We start from the raw sequence: 14,907 nt of genomic DNA on the forward strand, positions 1-14,907 counted from the left end.
CGTATTTGGGTGTGGAGGTGCAGGTTAGGGTTATATATGTATGTGTATGTGTATATATATATATATATATATATATATATATATATATATATATATATATATATATATATATATATATATATATATATATATATATATATATATATATATATATATATATATATATATATTAGACAGAAAACACTAAGTGAGGGCGCCAGTGAGCATAGAAAATTATTATTTTATTATTATTTTCAAGGCCAAGGCCAAGGGGGACTGGCGGCGTGGTGGCGCCCCTCCAGCAGATGGCGCCCTAGGCGACCGCCTATATCGTCTATGTCAAGAGGTGAGCAGTGCTTGGACAGGCAGAAAGGAGTGAAACGAAAAATGCAAGGTGGAGTTTGAACTTGACAGTTCGCTTTGGTTATTGTTTGATTTGTCCAGAGCTCAGGAGCAATGCACCCAGAAACATACCTGCCGTCCGGCTCTGCTGAACTTCGAACCTCAGAGGACCGTATTAACTTTGTCTGTCAGTTTGCCTTATCAGAGAAAAGACAACACATGATGGCTTTAAACGGTCAACCTGCTGTTTGAGTGTCGCTGAGAGGAGTGGGTGAGTGGCCTGATAAGAGCGGTCAGTTCTCGGGTAGTTCCTCTTGGGAGCAGAGCAGTCCCGGACAGTGCTTCGGACCTCTAATCCACAAACCAGTGACGATCTCCACATTATAAGAAAGTGTTTGAAAGCTTTTAGTCTGTAAACCGGACAGAAGGATCATGTTGAGCAAAGATCTTCCAGACATTGAGGTAAGCTCTGTGTATTTGTTTATCGTTTTAACATGTTTTTTCCTCAGCAGCATTCTCTGTTTACTGCCTTCATCAAACTTGCAGCGTAAACACATATCTTTGCCGCTAATAATCGTAATAAAATAAATAAATGGACACACTATTAGAGTGTGCAGCCCGTATGCCGAGGCCTCTGCAGCGGCTTGGTTTCAATTTCATATAATTACTTATTGCCCCCCCCATGTTTTTTATTTTATTTTTTCGTAAGTCTAACCAATTTTCTTACGTGTTAGAGGCTTAAATGCTTGAAAAAGACATCTGAATGCAGAAGAAAACTGATGTGGATCCAGGTTTCAAAGGGTTAAACATTAAAAAGTTTGATGGGGAAATGTCCTTTCCCCAAAAAAAGTATCATTGGACCTACATGTCAACACGCACTTCTAAAGTTCTTGGTGTAATCTGAGATATACAACATAATATACCTACTCTTATCATACTGTTTTCTATATATTCTTTATGATGCAATTAACTATTGTGCCACTTTTAAATGACACAGCGGCAGTGAAGATTAAAGGGATAAACAGCCATTTAATGTAGTCCTAATATGGCCTTGCAGTGTTATGCAACAAGCAACGTGATTCATGATCAGTGGTGGTTTGGCTGTAAACTGCGCAATAGTTTCAACAACCGTCATGAAAAAGCTGCATTCAACTCTACATGTTTTAAAACAGAGAACATGTATGTGTGAAGCAAAATACCTGCCAGATATTACAGACTACCCCTCTCTACATGCTTTGAAAGTTAAAAAAAAACAAACCCTTGTGGTAAACTATTGGAAACTAGCTATGAAAACAGTTTCGGTTTCTGCCTGGTTTTCAGCCTCACTGCCTGCCTAAACTCGACCCAGCATAGATCCACAGAGGACGCAGGACAACTCCACCCATTTCAACTCAATTTCAAGATTGTCTTGATTGTTGACGAATGAGTGTTGGGTTGAAAATCTCAAAGATTTTTCACGTTAGTTATTAAGCCAACAAATTAATTTCTTGAATAACATAAATCATGTTAGGACCAATCTATTTCTTAAGTGAAATCACTTGATTTTAATTAAATAGCTAAATGGGGACATTGTTTTATCAAGTTGTTGCCCTATTTAATTTAATAAATAGTGCGCTGTGCCATATGTTTATTAAACATATTTATTGCAATTTTTAAATATACATACTCTGTTTTAAATGATATTCATTCTCTTTTTAAATAATATTTATGTTCCTTTTTAAACAATATTCACAATAACTGTTAAATAATTTTGAATCAAACTGTCAAGCAAAATTAATCAGTGTTACTGACACTGATGATCACTTAATCACTGGTCACGTTATTTGGTAAGGCCTCAAATACGACCATTAGAACATAAGCCAGTCATTTATAACATCATACATTTATGAAGTTTGTATCTGGCTTTTGTAGTTGGATGTATTTTCTGTTGCAAAAAAAATCTCAGTATGGAAAATGTATCTGTAACCTCAGGGCACTGCCTCAGCAGCTCATCATCTTATCATCTTGATCCCCAACTTTTCAAACAAGCAAACTCCTGACAATGTTCCATAGTTTAAAGGTTTTTTTCAGCAGATCTGTGCCTCTCTGTGCTAACAGGTCCCCAAATTGGACCCCTACCTCCCCCTGGCTGCTCCTTTAAATCCTGTCCATGGATATCACAAGCTGAATCAATAATTAACGTTTGACCTTGAAATAATAGAATAAGAAATATATATACAGCAACCCAGCTGCTCTTAATTTCCTGTGATAAGTAGTTCATTTTTTTAGGTGTCAAAAAAAAAAACACACAAAAACACAAACATACAGGTCATCAAAAATCTTTTCTGGCACTTTGTAGATCGGTTTCCAGGAGTAGCTGACTCATAATAAATAACAACCTCGGGAGAATAGAGTAGGATTCTATTTGTGTCCAAGTTAAAGAATTCAGAGTTTTAAGGAGGTTTTGCTTGATTTCATCACCAGAGCATCCTCGCTCTGAATCCCAGGGTGAAGACTCACGCTCAGATCATGTCCACGGCGAGCAAGAAGAGAGAAAAGAAACAATGGAAGAGAAACCCTGACAGGAGCTGTGATGTGAGTACACACACATGCACACACACACACACACAAAACTTGGCTTTGGTTGCACAGTTTAGTAGATGTAGCATTAGTGCAACGTTTCTCCCTCCATATCTCTCAACCCACTCTTGCATTTTTTTCTCCCTTTTTTAAAAAATAATTTTCATAGTTTGATTTCCTGCCCTCTTTCTCTCTTCCTTTCAGTCTTGTGTGAAGTTAGAGAACAACTTTGACGATATCAAACACACAACACTGAGCGAGCGCGGAGCTCTACGGGAAGCACTTCGGTGAGAATTCATTACTCTGATCATTTTTTTCATGTAAAGTACCACTTTAAACTGCCATATACCAAGCACCCAATCTCACAAACTTACTCTCAGATGACGGTATATGTTGCCTCCTACAGGTAAAGAAAGTAGTAGCTGCTACTATCTAATCACCTGTGTCTCCTTCAGGAAATGATTGTTATTGGTATAATTTTTAACCTTGCTAGCAACATCATTCAAGATGATGATTTCCACTAGGGATGTGGTGAACATGTGTCTGATAGACTCCAAAAAATGCCACAGGGAAGTAGCTTATTTAGCACATTTACTACTATTCATGACAGAATTTAGAATGACAATCAACTTAATTATTTCCTGAATTTTGTTTTGGTTACCATATTCTCTAAATGTATGTTGAAATGCATGAAAAATTAGATTTAAAAAACAGGGGAGGAACCCAGCGCCCCTTTATTGTGCCAAAGTTACGCTCTTGTATCCAGCAGCTACATTGCCATGAAACTCTACACTCTGCACGTTTGCACTGTTGCTGTGAGCTTGTTATCCTGCTGATGTTAGGATTTAGCTCAAAGCACCACAGACAGACTGTGGCAATCAGCTTGATTTCAGCCCTGCACAATAGTTTGATATCCAGTTACTTCAACAACCATTATCAGTGCATCACCTCATTTTTTGAACTCTTATTTATGGATTTTTTTTCTCTATTTGTGATATTTCTAGTGATAATATCTATTTTAAAAAAAACAGCAGCAGACAGCAGTGCTAATAAAATGTTTTGTGCGTTGTTGGATGTTGTTGACTTTACATCATAGTCGCCATGATGCTTGCTGCTTTCTTGGACCAGTCTGAAACAAGGATTTTTCATAATTTAGTTAAACTGTCAAATAAAAGTGAAATCTGTGTTTAGGTGTCTGAAATGTGCAGATGCCCCCTGTCAGAAGAGCTGCCCCACTAACCTGGACATAAAGACATTTATTACAAGCATCGCTAGCAAGGTACGCAAAGTCACAGTGCCAGTTCATTAAAGTGTAAGATGTCTAAGAAGAACAAAGGATAAAGGAACAGTACACAGAAAATTATATGCAACAGTTCTAAAGTTATGATCTTATCATTTGTGTGTGTGTGTGTGTGTGTGTGTGTGTGTGTGTGTGTGTGTGTGTGTGTACCAGAACTACTATGGGGCAGCGCGGGCCATCCTCTCTGACAATCCTCTGGGTTTGACCTGTGGAATGGTGTGTCCCACATCAGAGCTGTGTGTGGGGGGGTGTAACTTGTATGCCTCTGAGGAGGGGCCCATTAACATCGGAGGGCTCCAGCAGTTTGCTACTGAGGTACACAGCATTTATAACTGCCATGTTTTCTGCAAAATACATATGATAAATAGTTTCTGTAATTCTGAAAAGACACAATGTAAATTGGGCAAATTAATGGCGTCCCAGAACATCAACAACGTCTTATGTAGACGTGTACGGTACTGACTAAGCAGGGATATTTGACAAGCTGGGATGAAAATGCATGAGAAACTCTAAAACCAAGGCTTAGTAGTGCTATCAAACAGGGCTCACAAGGCAGGATTCCATTAACCTTCATTATGTGCAACTGAAATTGTGAAGATAAAATACGTCTTATGGTAACAATTTTTTTAGGTCACATGATGCTATGGCTCTGCGCTTGTTGGTAGAAACTGGCATGATGCAGAAGGCACTACAAGATGTGTCATTGCATTGCATAACTTCAAAAGCTGAGTAGATCATCCAAAAGTTTAGAATCCACAGTTCCTCTGTGAAACTGTGGACTATCACCTCCCAGAAATCGGTCTTATTTCCACATTTGCTTACAAAACTTGTAGTCCTAGTGTAATTTTTAAGTTTTGTGCAAATCTGTAATGTAAACCCACCTACAGTCTTGATCAGCGGAGTGAATTTTTGCTCAGTTATCCAACAGTGGGTGATAAACTAGACAATTTTCTATTTTACAAGTGAAACAACGTATTTTTAAGTGAAGCATCAAAATGTTATTGCCAATTGGGGCCACAGTGGCTATTGTTCAGTGAAAGGTACAAAGCCTCACTCTAAAGTCAGCCATGTTGTGTTGAGAATTATATTATAGTTGAGATATGAATACTGTCTGTTAAATGGCCTGACAAGTGTATTATTCCAAATGCATTTGTCTTTTTCCGTAGGTGTTTAGCAAGATGGGCATCCCTCAGATCAGGAATCCTGAACTCCCACCAGCCCATGAGATGCCAGAGTCTTACCATGCCCCCATAGCTCTGATTGGTTGTGGCCCAGCATCAATCAGCTGTGCCTCCTTCCTGGCCCGTCTTGGATATGATAACATTACCATATTTGAGAAGCAGAAGTACATTGGAGGGCTGAGGTAACATATTATCACGGTCATCACCATCAGCATCATCATCAGCATCATTATATCATAATATTTTATAATAATTTGTTAAGTATGATATGGGGTAAAATTATGTATTATTTTTAATTCAAAATTTATTGTAGGACTTTTTAAAATGTACTGTTATGAAAACATGTTACACATAATAACAAAAAGCCAGGCTGAAGATATAACAAATGCTGTTAATGAAAAATTAGAAATTCTCAATAAAGCAAAATAATACAAAACTCCTTCCAACCTGAAGGGCTTTTTAAATCAATTTTTGTTTTTATTTTGTTCTATAAGTTAATTATCTTGCAAGTTTTTTTGTGCACACAAGATAATTTACAATAAATTCATATGTGTCTCTAACAACTTTAGATGCAAACAATGTAATCGACAAAAGTCAGCAAATCAGGTTCTATTTTTTTCTACGAACAAGAAAAAAAACAATGTTGAGAATAACTTCTGTAACCTCTTAAACTAAGTTATACGGTAGAAAGTCAAAATGGCAGAAGAAGCAAGACATGAGATGATATCAAGCAAAGTAAAAGGGGGACTAAAAAAAGGAAGTTCAACAAATATGGTTTCCTCCCTGCAGCACATCGGAAATCCCTCAGTTCCGGCTTCCCTATGAGGTTGTCCAGTTTGAAATAGACCTGATGAAGGATTTGGGCGTCAAGGTCGGACTCATGAAACATACACATGTCTACTTATTGTGTAAAATGCTGGAATACATACAGTATTTCAAAAAACTGTTTATTTATTAAGATATCTGTAGTCTTCTCTTTTTGATGTTTTGGTATATTATAATAATAATGAACTCTGCGTGTATTAAAATGTGATACCAAACCTTTCAAATGTAACATAAATCCCTTATTGGAATGAAAATGGCTGAAAATGAAATAGTAAGAGCTGATTCATGATGTTGGATATTCCTAAACACCAGGACAATAATGCTGTGTTGTGTTGTGTCCTTTGGTTAAATGTGTGTTTGTGTGTGTGTGTGTGTGTGTGTGTGTGTGTGTGTGTGTGTATACACACTCTAGGTGGTGTGTGAGAAGGGTCTGGGTGTTAACGGAATGACTTTGACTTCGCTGAAAGAGGAAGGATTTAAGGCTGTCTTCATTGGGATTGGTGAGTGCGTCGTTCAGCATTTCAGAGAACACTTTTGCATTTGGTCTGTTGAGATGGTTTCTATTACAGATTTGTGCAAAACTTAAGTGATATTTTCGAAATGTCAATTAAACGCAATTGAGAGATGGCTACATTTCCATTGAGTGATGTAAGGCGACTTCTCCGCTCCTCCGCCAAGGCCATATACAAGCACCAATGGAAAGGCAAGCCCCTTATACGTGGGAGCGGCCACGTATGAGCGATTTCTGGGAGGCGATAGTCCACGATTTCACAAAGGAATTGTGGATTCAAAACTTCCAGATGAAATAAATAAAATTGAAATAGCATTACTTAGCTAACGCTAATGAAAAAAATGATTTGAACAGTTAGCTAAAAGTAACAGATAAAAAGCTGAGATAGCATTAATTAGCTGACGCTAATGAATAAACACTTGAAATAGCTAGTTAAAAGTAACTGATAAACAGCTGAAATAGTGTTGGTTAACACTGATGAATGAAGTTGAAAGTTAGCTAAAAGTAGCCAACTGATAAAAAGTTGAATAACATTAGTTAGCTAATGCTGATTAAAGCACTTAGCTAAAAGTAGCCTAACTAATAAACTGCTGAAATAGCTGAGTTATCGAACACTGATGAATTGAATGAATCAATGTTACATTCAGGGTTGGAAATGAACTTTTATTGTCCACCTGCCACTATGGCTGGTGGACAATAAAAGTCACAGAGTCACATTCATCCATTCACACACTGGTGGTCGAGGCTAACAAGGGGGGTTTAGTATCTTTCCCAAGGGTAATTTGACATACATACAGAAGAAGCCAGTGATCAAACTGCCAGTCTTACGATTAGTATACAACCCACTCTACCTCCTGAGTCACAGCCGCCTTTCACCATGCTCTACCTTAGTAAATCATGGTTTGGTGCTATATTAATGCTCTGAATGTCGTATACAGCATCTTTGAATTAGACGCTCATTTTCTTCTATTGTATGTGTGTGTGACTCCAGGACTCCCTCAAGCAAACAGAGCTAAAATCTTCCAGGATTTAACTATGGATCAAGGCTTCTTCACTTCTAAAGACTTTCTGCCAATGGTGGCCTCAGCCAGCAAGAAAGGTACTCAGAATACATACGCACATATGCACACACGCACACATGTACACATGCACACAGAGCATGCATATGCTTCAAACATTTAGAGTAATTATACAACACAAACACAACTGGTTCACTGGTGACATCACTTCAACCAACAAATATAGTATGTAGGTATAAATGAGGAACTCTTGTGAACTAGTGCAAATACAGCTAAAATTACCGCCACACATTTGTATGCCTCTGCAGACCAGTTGCACTCCAAGTTGCATTTAAAGTAAATTTTACTTTAAGTACAACTTGGTGTGCAACTTGTATGATAAAGTGCTGATGCACTTATCATTATATGAAATTTTAGTGCATAAAGTCTTGAGTTATGGCCTAAAACATGTTTAATGAGGTCACAGTGGCCTTGACCTTTGACCTTCAATGACCAAATTCTTGATTTAATTTCTTGTGGACGTTTGAAGAAATTGCCTCAAGATGTTCTTGAGATATTGCATTCACAAGAATGAGATAGACAAGGTCTCTATAACTTTGACCTTTGACATATGACCAAAATATTTTAGTTATTTCGTCCTTGAGTCCAACTGGATATTTGTGCTAAATTTGAAGAAAGTACCTAAAGGTATTCTTAATTAATTATAAGGCGCATGAATGCACAGGCATACAACCCAAAAACAATGCCTCCAGGTCACAACTATTGCCTGCATGGAGGCATAAAAATTGTATATTTGTATTTGTATATTGTATATTTTCTCTCTGTCTCACTTCGCCCAGGCATGTGTCAGTGTCGCTCCTCCCTGCCAGAGTTAAGAGGTGTAGTGATAGTCCTGGGGGCGGGTGACACAGCGTTTGACTGCGCCACCTCAGCTCTCCGCTGTGGAGCCAAGAGGGTCTTTGTCTGCTTCAGGAAGGGATTCACTAACATTAGGGCTGTTCCTGAGGAGGTACAGATGGATGGATGGATGGATAGACAGACAGACAGATGGTGGATGGATGGATGGATGGGCAGATGGAAACAGAATACTAAATGCATGTGTTTTTTTCTGTCAGATGGAGTTGGCTAAAGAGGAGCAGTGTGAGTTCCTACCTTTCCTCTCTCCTCGTGAGGTCATTATGAAGAACGGTCGGGTTTCTGGGCTGCAGTTCTGTCGCACTGAGCAGACCGAGGACGGTGATTGGCTGGAAGATGAAGACCAAGTTGTCAGGCTGAAGGCTGATTACATCATCAGTGCCTTTGGTTCGATGCTCAATGAGCCACAAGGTGCATAACAAAAACTGAGTCTTTGAGCTTTTCAGATTTGTAAGTTATTATTGATGATTCTGTGGGACAGGGATACTTCACTTGCTTTGATTGGGAGCCACTTTTGCAAAATGATAGGAGGCCAGGGCCAATCACGGCAGCCCAGTACATGTTTCAGTTATTTCAGAAAATTACCAAAATTTGGGAATATGTCTAGGATTTTAGGACATTTCTAGAATTTTAAGAACATTTTTTGATTTTAGGGCATTTCTAGGATTTTGTGACATTTCTCAGATTTGAAGACATTTTTTGGATTTGAGGACATTTCTAGGATGTCAGGACATTTCTAGGATTCTAGACATTTTTAATATGTTAGGGATGTTTATAGGATTTGAGGACATTTCCAGGATTTTGGGATGTTTCTAGGATTTTAGTAGATTTCTTGAATTTGACGACATTTATGGGATTTTAGGACATTTATTTGATTTAAGCAAATTGCTAGAATTGTAGGATGTTTCTAGGGTTTTCAGGCATATCTTGGATTTTAGGGCATTTCCAGGATTTTAGGACATTTCTGGGATTTTCAGATATTTCTAGGTGTATAAGAATTTTTCAGGTTTTTGGGACATTTCTAGAATTTTAGGACATCAAGGACTTAGCTAAGACCTCTGTTGGGAGATGCAGGGTATGCTCCACTGGCATTTTTTCAATGTACAAGCTCTATTTTGATGCTGTTTAATGCACTCTGGCAGTTTATATAAACTAAAAGTACAAAAACAATTCCCATCAATCATTTATTTTTATTCTGAATTAGAAAATGCTTGAGGGGGAAACTCGGCTTCCTATCGGGGGCCAGTTGAGTGTCATTGCTGTAGGATAATGCAGAACATCAATGGGGAGATGACGTATCTTCAGACATAACCTAAGCCATGTATTGTATGTGTGTGTGTGTGTAGTGAGCGCAGCCATGGCTCCTGTGAAGATGACCCGCTGGGGTACTCCGGAGGTGAACAGTGACACCATGCAGACCAGTGAGCCCTGGGTGTTTGCAGGAGGAGACATTGCTGGTTTGGCGAACACCACAGTGGAATCAGTGAATGATGGCAAACAGGCCTCATGGCACATTCACAGATACATGCAGGTAAATCTGTTTTTGCTTCAAACATTCAGCACATCTTTAAAATCCATGGCTCCGACCAGATCTAATCCAGCTGCAACCAGTGACAAGGAGCTCACTCACATACATGTATATGATGTTTATATTGAGATCTTATATAAAGCATATTAAATATAATTATGTGATGTCATCATATACAACAGCCTATCAGGTTCTCTGTGTGCGTACCTGTGCAGTTGGAACCGGGATGAAAGACGCCTTTTTTAATTTAATGTTTAATGTAATATGAGATTTGATACCAAATCATTCTATTTGGTATTTGTTTCTAGTTTGATTCACGTTTGATATTTTGTCAACACAGTTCATAAATGTGATTCTGTTTGTACCTGAGTACCTGAATGCACCACACAACAAGCACACTTTTTTTCATTGTACATTTCTGCAAACAACAGATGTGTTGCATTTCAGATTATTATGTAGCAGATCCATAGAGACTTTACGTTTCAACAATGTTCTGATTATGTTTGAGCACAAAAGCCACTTGGTTATGGTGAAAGATCATGTTTTGGCTTAAAATACATGGTTTTGAGGGCAAATTTCCCTCTGAAAAAGCGCCAATGTCTTTGTAAAAATCCACTGCCTTTTGTGCCAATATCCCCTCTGGAAAAAGCTGCTGGAAACACAGCAGGACTCACTAAAAAACAACCAGTTGGTTGTAATTGAACAGTGATCTGCAGCTTGACAGGTGTCTCTACATGTGTGTCTACTACATCACTTTTGAAACATTAATATGCTACATATGAAATAAGCAAATCTATTTGTGTGTTGCACAAACAGTCAGTGCCAGCATTATCTTCTGAGTCAAATATTTTTTTCCATGTCCCTTCCTCCTGCAGTCGCTGCATGGACAGACAGTGGACCCAGTCCCGAAGCTTCCGTTGTTCTACAGCGCTATCGATAAGGTGGACATCAGTGTTGAGGTGTGTGGAATAAAATTTCCCAACCCGTTTGGCCTGGCATCTGCTCCTCCCACCACCAGCACAGCTATGATCAGGCGAGCTTTCGAACAGGGATGGGGCTTTGCTCTGACCAAGACATTTGGACTGGATAAGGTACAGTACACATACACACACACACACACACACACACACACACACACACACACACACACACACAGTGAAAGGTAATAAGCAAGCACATAATGTTGCACACTAGTTTGCAAAAATGAGTGATTAATTTATCCATCAGTTCTTTTATAAAAAGCCCAGGTGGCAAACCTCTTAGCTGCTTTAGGTCTGATACATTTAACCTAAGTAGACCTAAGAATAAAGGCAACCTATACATTTTAGATATAAGTATATTACTATCAACAACAGCTGAATGTAGCCAGAACCCTCCGGAATCCACTTTATAGTGTTTCCCTGTTTTAGTCAAGCTATTTTGACTTAGCTCAGCAAAAGTAGCACAATACTTCAGGGCCGCAATCAATAATCAGTTTCATTGCTGATTGGTCTGCCAGCAATTTTCTCCAGTCTAGTCTATAAGTTGTCAGAGAAAGTAAAATTAACCATCACGGTGTGGTAAAGCCTAATTTAGCAGTTTGTTTTATTTATTAGTCCACAGCTTTTAAATCTTCAGTTCACTATGTACAATCATACAATTAGCAAACATTCATATTTGAGACTGGAACCAGTGTTTTTTTGTCTCTGCACTGGTGATAGCTGAAGCTGGAGGCAATATGTTTCCGGGTTGTCTGTCCATCCAGCTCACCTATTCTCATGAACACAGTATCTCAAGAATGCATTTTGGGAATTTGGGGAGATTTAGCACAAACTGCCACATGGACACAAGAACTTACATCAATATGTTGTGCAAAAACATTTTTCTTGGTCATTACTAAATGTCTTGTCTCAGAAACAAAAGGGGAGACTTTTGGTCAGATACTGAATTCGTGACACTAATCTTGAAACTGTGCTGATGGTATAAATCTTCTGCGCTCTGTGTGAAGCATCCCTGTTTCACACACATGGATGTAAACTGTTGTGGTAGATTTTAAGAGGGATATATCGTGGGTTATACTACATATTGATTACGTTCCATATTTTACTATATCCTCCCATTTATGTTCTCTATATGTTGGGGGTTATTTAGAGATACATATTGGAATAGTTGTACTCATGCATAAGGAGAAGCAACCACACCCTGTGTGACCTGTAAGGTTGATGAACAACTTATGACAGAGTTAGGCAACTGTGTGGAAAACCACTACTGCCAAAAAGGAGACAGGGAGATAGAGACAATGTGGTAATGTTCATGATACTTTCCCAGAACTTAGTCTAGGAAGAAGCTTGATTTGGTGAAGGATCATCATTACTGTGAGGAAAAGGAGGGGGTTTCTGGCCGGTTAGGGGAGGGATCGGCAGGAAGATAATTAGGCTATACGAGAGGTGAAATATGCTAAAGTGGGTGGATTTTTTCATTGGCCGACAGCCCCATCACTTTGTGAATTTTCTCGTGTAAACTGATAAGTTTTTATTAAATATATCTGTGTTATAGCTACATCCTGCCAGCTCTGTACAATTTCTATTCAACCACACCATAAATGCAACTTGACTGGTGTGCAGAGACGTGGCTTTAATCCGAGTTTCTTTTTGCGTCTTTGTTAAAACAAAGTTGATGAAACAATGAGTTGATTATAAGAATTGGTACCACTGATTTTTGGCCAGTTGATTAAAGGGGCTTATCACTGCTGGAATGATGATTTTTATTTTATTTCATTTTCTATAAGACAGGGCTGTGTTTGCAGAAGAAAGATGCAAATACCTTTGAAACAGAAAAAAAGTGCTCAAGAGGTAAAAAACTTACAGCTACCAGAATGCAGAGTTTTTTTAGAACTTCTTTAAGGCATCCTCAGACATTTACTCATATCCCACAAGACATTTTAAGAAGGTAGAAAGTAGATTTATTGATCATTTTTTAAACAAAGTTGAAAAAACACAAATGACATTTGTCCTTCATCCTGCTTTATCTTTGGAGTTGAAGGATGAGTTGATTAGAAACAGCAGCTGCTATGACAATTCGATCCGATTGTTTGGTCATCTTGCTGCTCATGGCATCACACAATTCCTGCAGTGCATTTTTGAATTTGCATCAGAGTCTTGAGTTATGATGGCTCCCAACAAGGTCCGCCCATCCAGTGCAACAGCTTGATCTGGGATGTTAAGGGTTAACCATGTCTCTGTGAAGATGTGCCCAGGGCAGTCTCTGATTTTGCGATGCCGAGTGAGTCTCAATCACACCCAATCCACTTTATTCTCCTGCGAGCGGACATTAGCCAGACGAAGGCTTGGTAGAGGAACAGCTAAGGACTTTAATCTTCCGTATTGTTGGACTTCCCCTTATGAATATTCATTGAAATACAAAAAACATCTCTTTGGAACAACCTGCGTTCATCACTACAATGAATATCAACATTAACATTATTTTAAAAAAAACATCAGAAAAGGACTGATTAGCAAAGACTCATAGTACTTGATTCATTTATTTAAAATACATTTTGCTTTGTTCATACAAACTTCTTGTCATTTGTGTATTTTTATCTGCTTTGTATTACTGTTTAGTCTTGAAATGTTTTTAATCTTTTTTCTTTCTTACAATGATTATAGTTATTTGATAGGGGAGATATCTCCATAAGCCATTTTTGGCTTATAACCTCTCCCGTAAAAGTGCTGAAACTTTTTAATTTTCTTTCTGTTCTTTCTATACATGTGTTTGTGCAAATAAAACTAAACTAACTAACTAGCTAAAAAAACAATCAGCCTGTCACAGCCACCAATGTCTCCCCACTGAACAATGAGCCCCTCTGTAAAACTGTCTGCAGGATCTGGTGACCAACGTGTCTCCTCGTATTGTGCGTGGAACCACCTCAGGTCCTGTGTATGGACCAGGTCAAGGCTCCTTCCTCAACATCGAGCTCATCAGTGAGAAGACAGCAGCCTACTGGTGTCAGACGGTTGCCGAGCTGAAGAGGGACTTCCCCAATAATGTGAGTTTATTATCACATCAGGTTTTTCTTTGGAGTTCTTCACCGACTCTGTTTTATGAAGAACATAGAAAGCAGCTTTGAAAATTGCTCCTTATTATGTTATCTTTGCAAAACAAGATGTGGTGAGCAGTGGTGACCTGCCATAGGCGATACAGGCGGTAGCCAAGGGTGCCATCCCAAGGTGGGCGCTAAAATTGCGCCCTGAAAAAAAGTTCAAGTGAGTCATAGCCTGTGATGTAGTCTTTGATGGCTAACGTCAAAGTTACATTTCCGTCAGGGCCACTTCAGTCAAAGAAAACTTTTACTTTTATTTGTAATATGATATATTGGTGGTATGACTTTGTTCTGGGCACTCTCTGCCTTTGGCTTTCCTCTAAGAATGTGGAAGAGTGGAGAGGTTTGCTCTGCACATTGAACAAATACAGCTGTTTGAAGAAGAACTTTTTTGATTTTTTCACGGCAATATAAAATAGATATTAGAGAGAAAATTGTAATGTACGCTATGCTGTAAAAAAGCTTTTAAAGCATTTTTTTTCTTTTTCTAAAATGTGTTTTTCATATCAAAGAAAGAATTGTTTTTCATAAATATGTAGCATTTTTTGTTTGATTATTTTTTATTATGTAATAACAAAATATATTTTAAAAAATGAAACAACAAAAACATAATAAATAACAATATACAATCATCAACATCGGAATGATACCTAATGTACAGCCTGCAGGC

At 38.3% G+C, this 14,907-nt stretch overlaps 1 protein-coding gene across 1 annotated transcript in view; it reads left to right on the top strand.

Moving 5' to 3' along the window:
- Positions 1-326: 326 nt before the first annotated feature.
- dpydb (dihydropyrimidine dehydrogenase b) overlaps positions 327-14,907 on the top strand; it is a 29,724-nt gene continuing 15,143 nt past the window's right edge. The window contains exons 1-14 of the mRNA XM_042497610.2: positions 327-783; positions 2,785-2,895; positions 3,085-3,167; positions 4,072-4,159; positions 4,334-4,495; positions 5,347-5,543; positions 6,151-6,232; positions 6,599-6,686; positions 7,689-7,796; positions 8,556-8,725; positions 8,832-9,042; positions 9,978-10,162; positions 11,035-11,250; positions 14,019-14,183. Coding sequence (XP_042353544.1) covers positions 754-783; positions 2,785-2,895; positions 3,085-3,167; positions 4,072-4,159; positions 4,334-4,495; positions 5,347-5,543; positions 6,151-6,232; positions 6,599-6,686; positions 7,689-7,796; positions 8,556-8,725; positions 8,832-9,042; positions 9,978-10,162; positions 11,035-11,250; positions 14,019-14,183 — 1,896 coding nt within the window. The 5' untranslated portion in view covers positions 327-753. The remainder of the gene's footprint in view (positions 784-2,784; positions 2,896-3,084; positions 3,168-4,071; positions 4,160-4,333; positions 4,496-5,346; positions 5,544-6,150; positions 6,233-6,598; positions 6,687-7,688; positions 7,797-8,555; positions 8,726-8,831; positions 9,043-9,977; positions 10,163-11,034; positions 11,251-14,018; positions 14,184-14,907) is intronic.

This window comes from Plectropomus leopardus, chromosome 12 (assembly GCF_026936395.1).
Source record: "Plectropomus leopardus strain MGB_pleo_1.0 chromosome 12, ASM2693639v1, whole genome shotgun sequence".
In the NCBI taxonomy this organism is placed as follows: Eukaryota; Metazoa; Chordata; class Actinopteri; order Perciformes; family Serranidae; genus Plectropomus; species Plectropomus leopardus.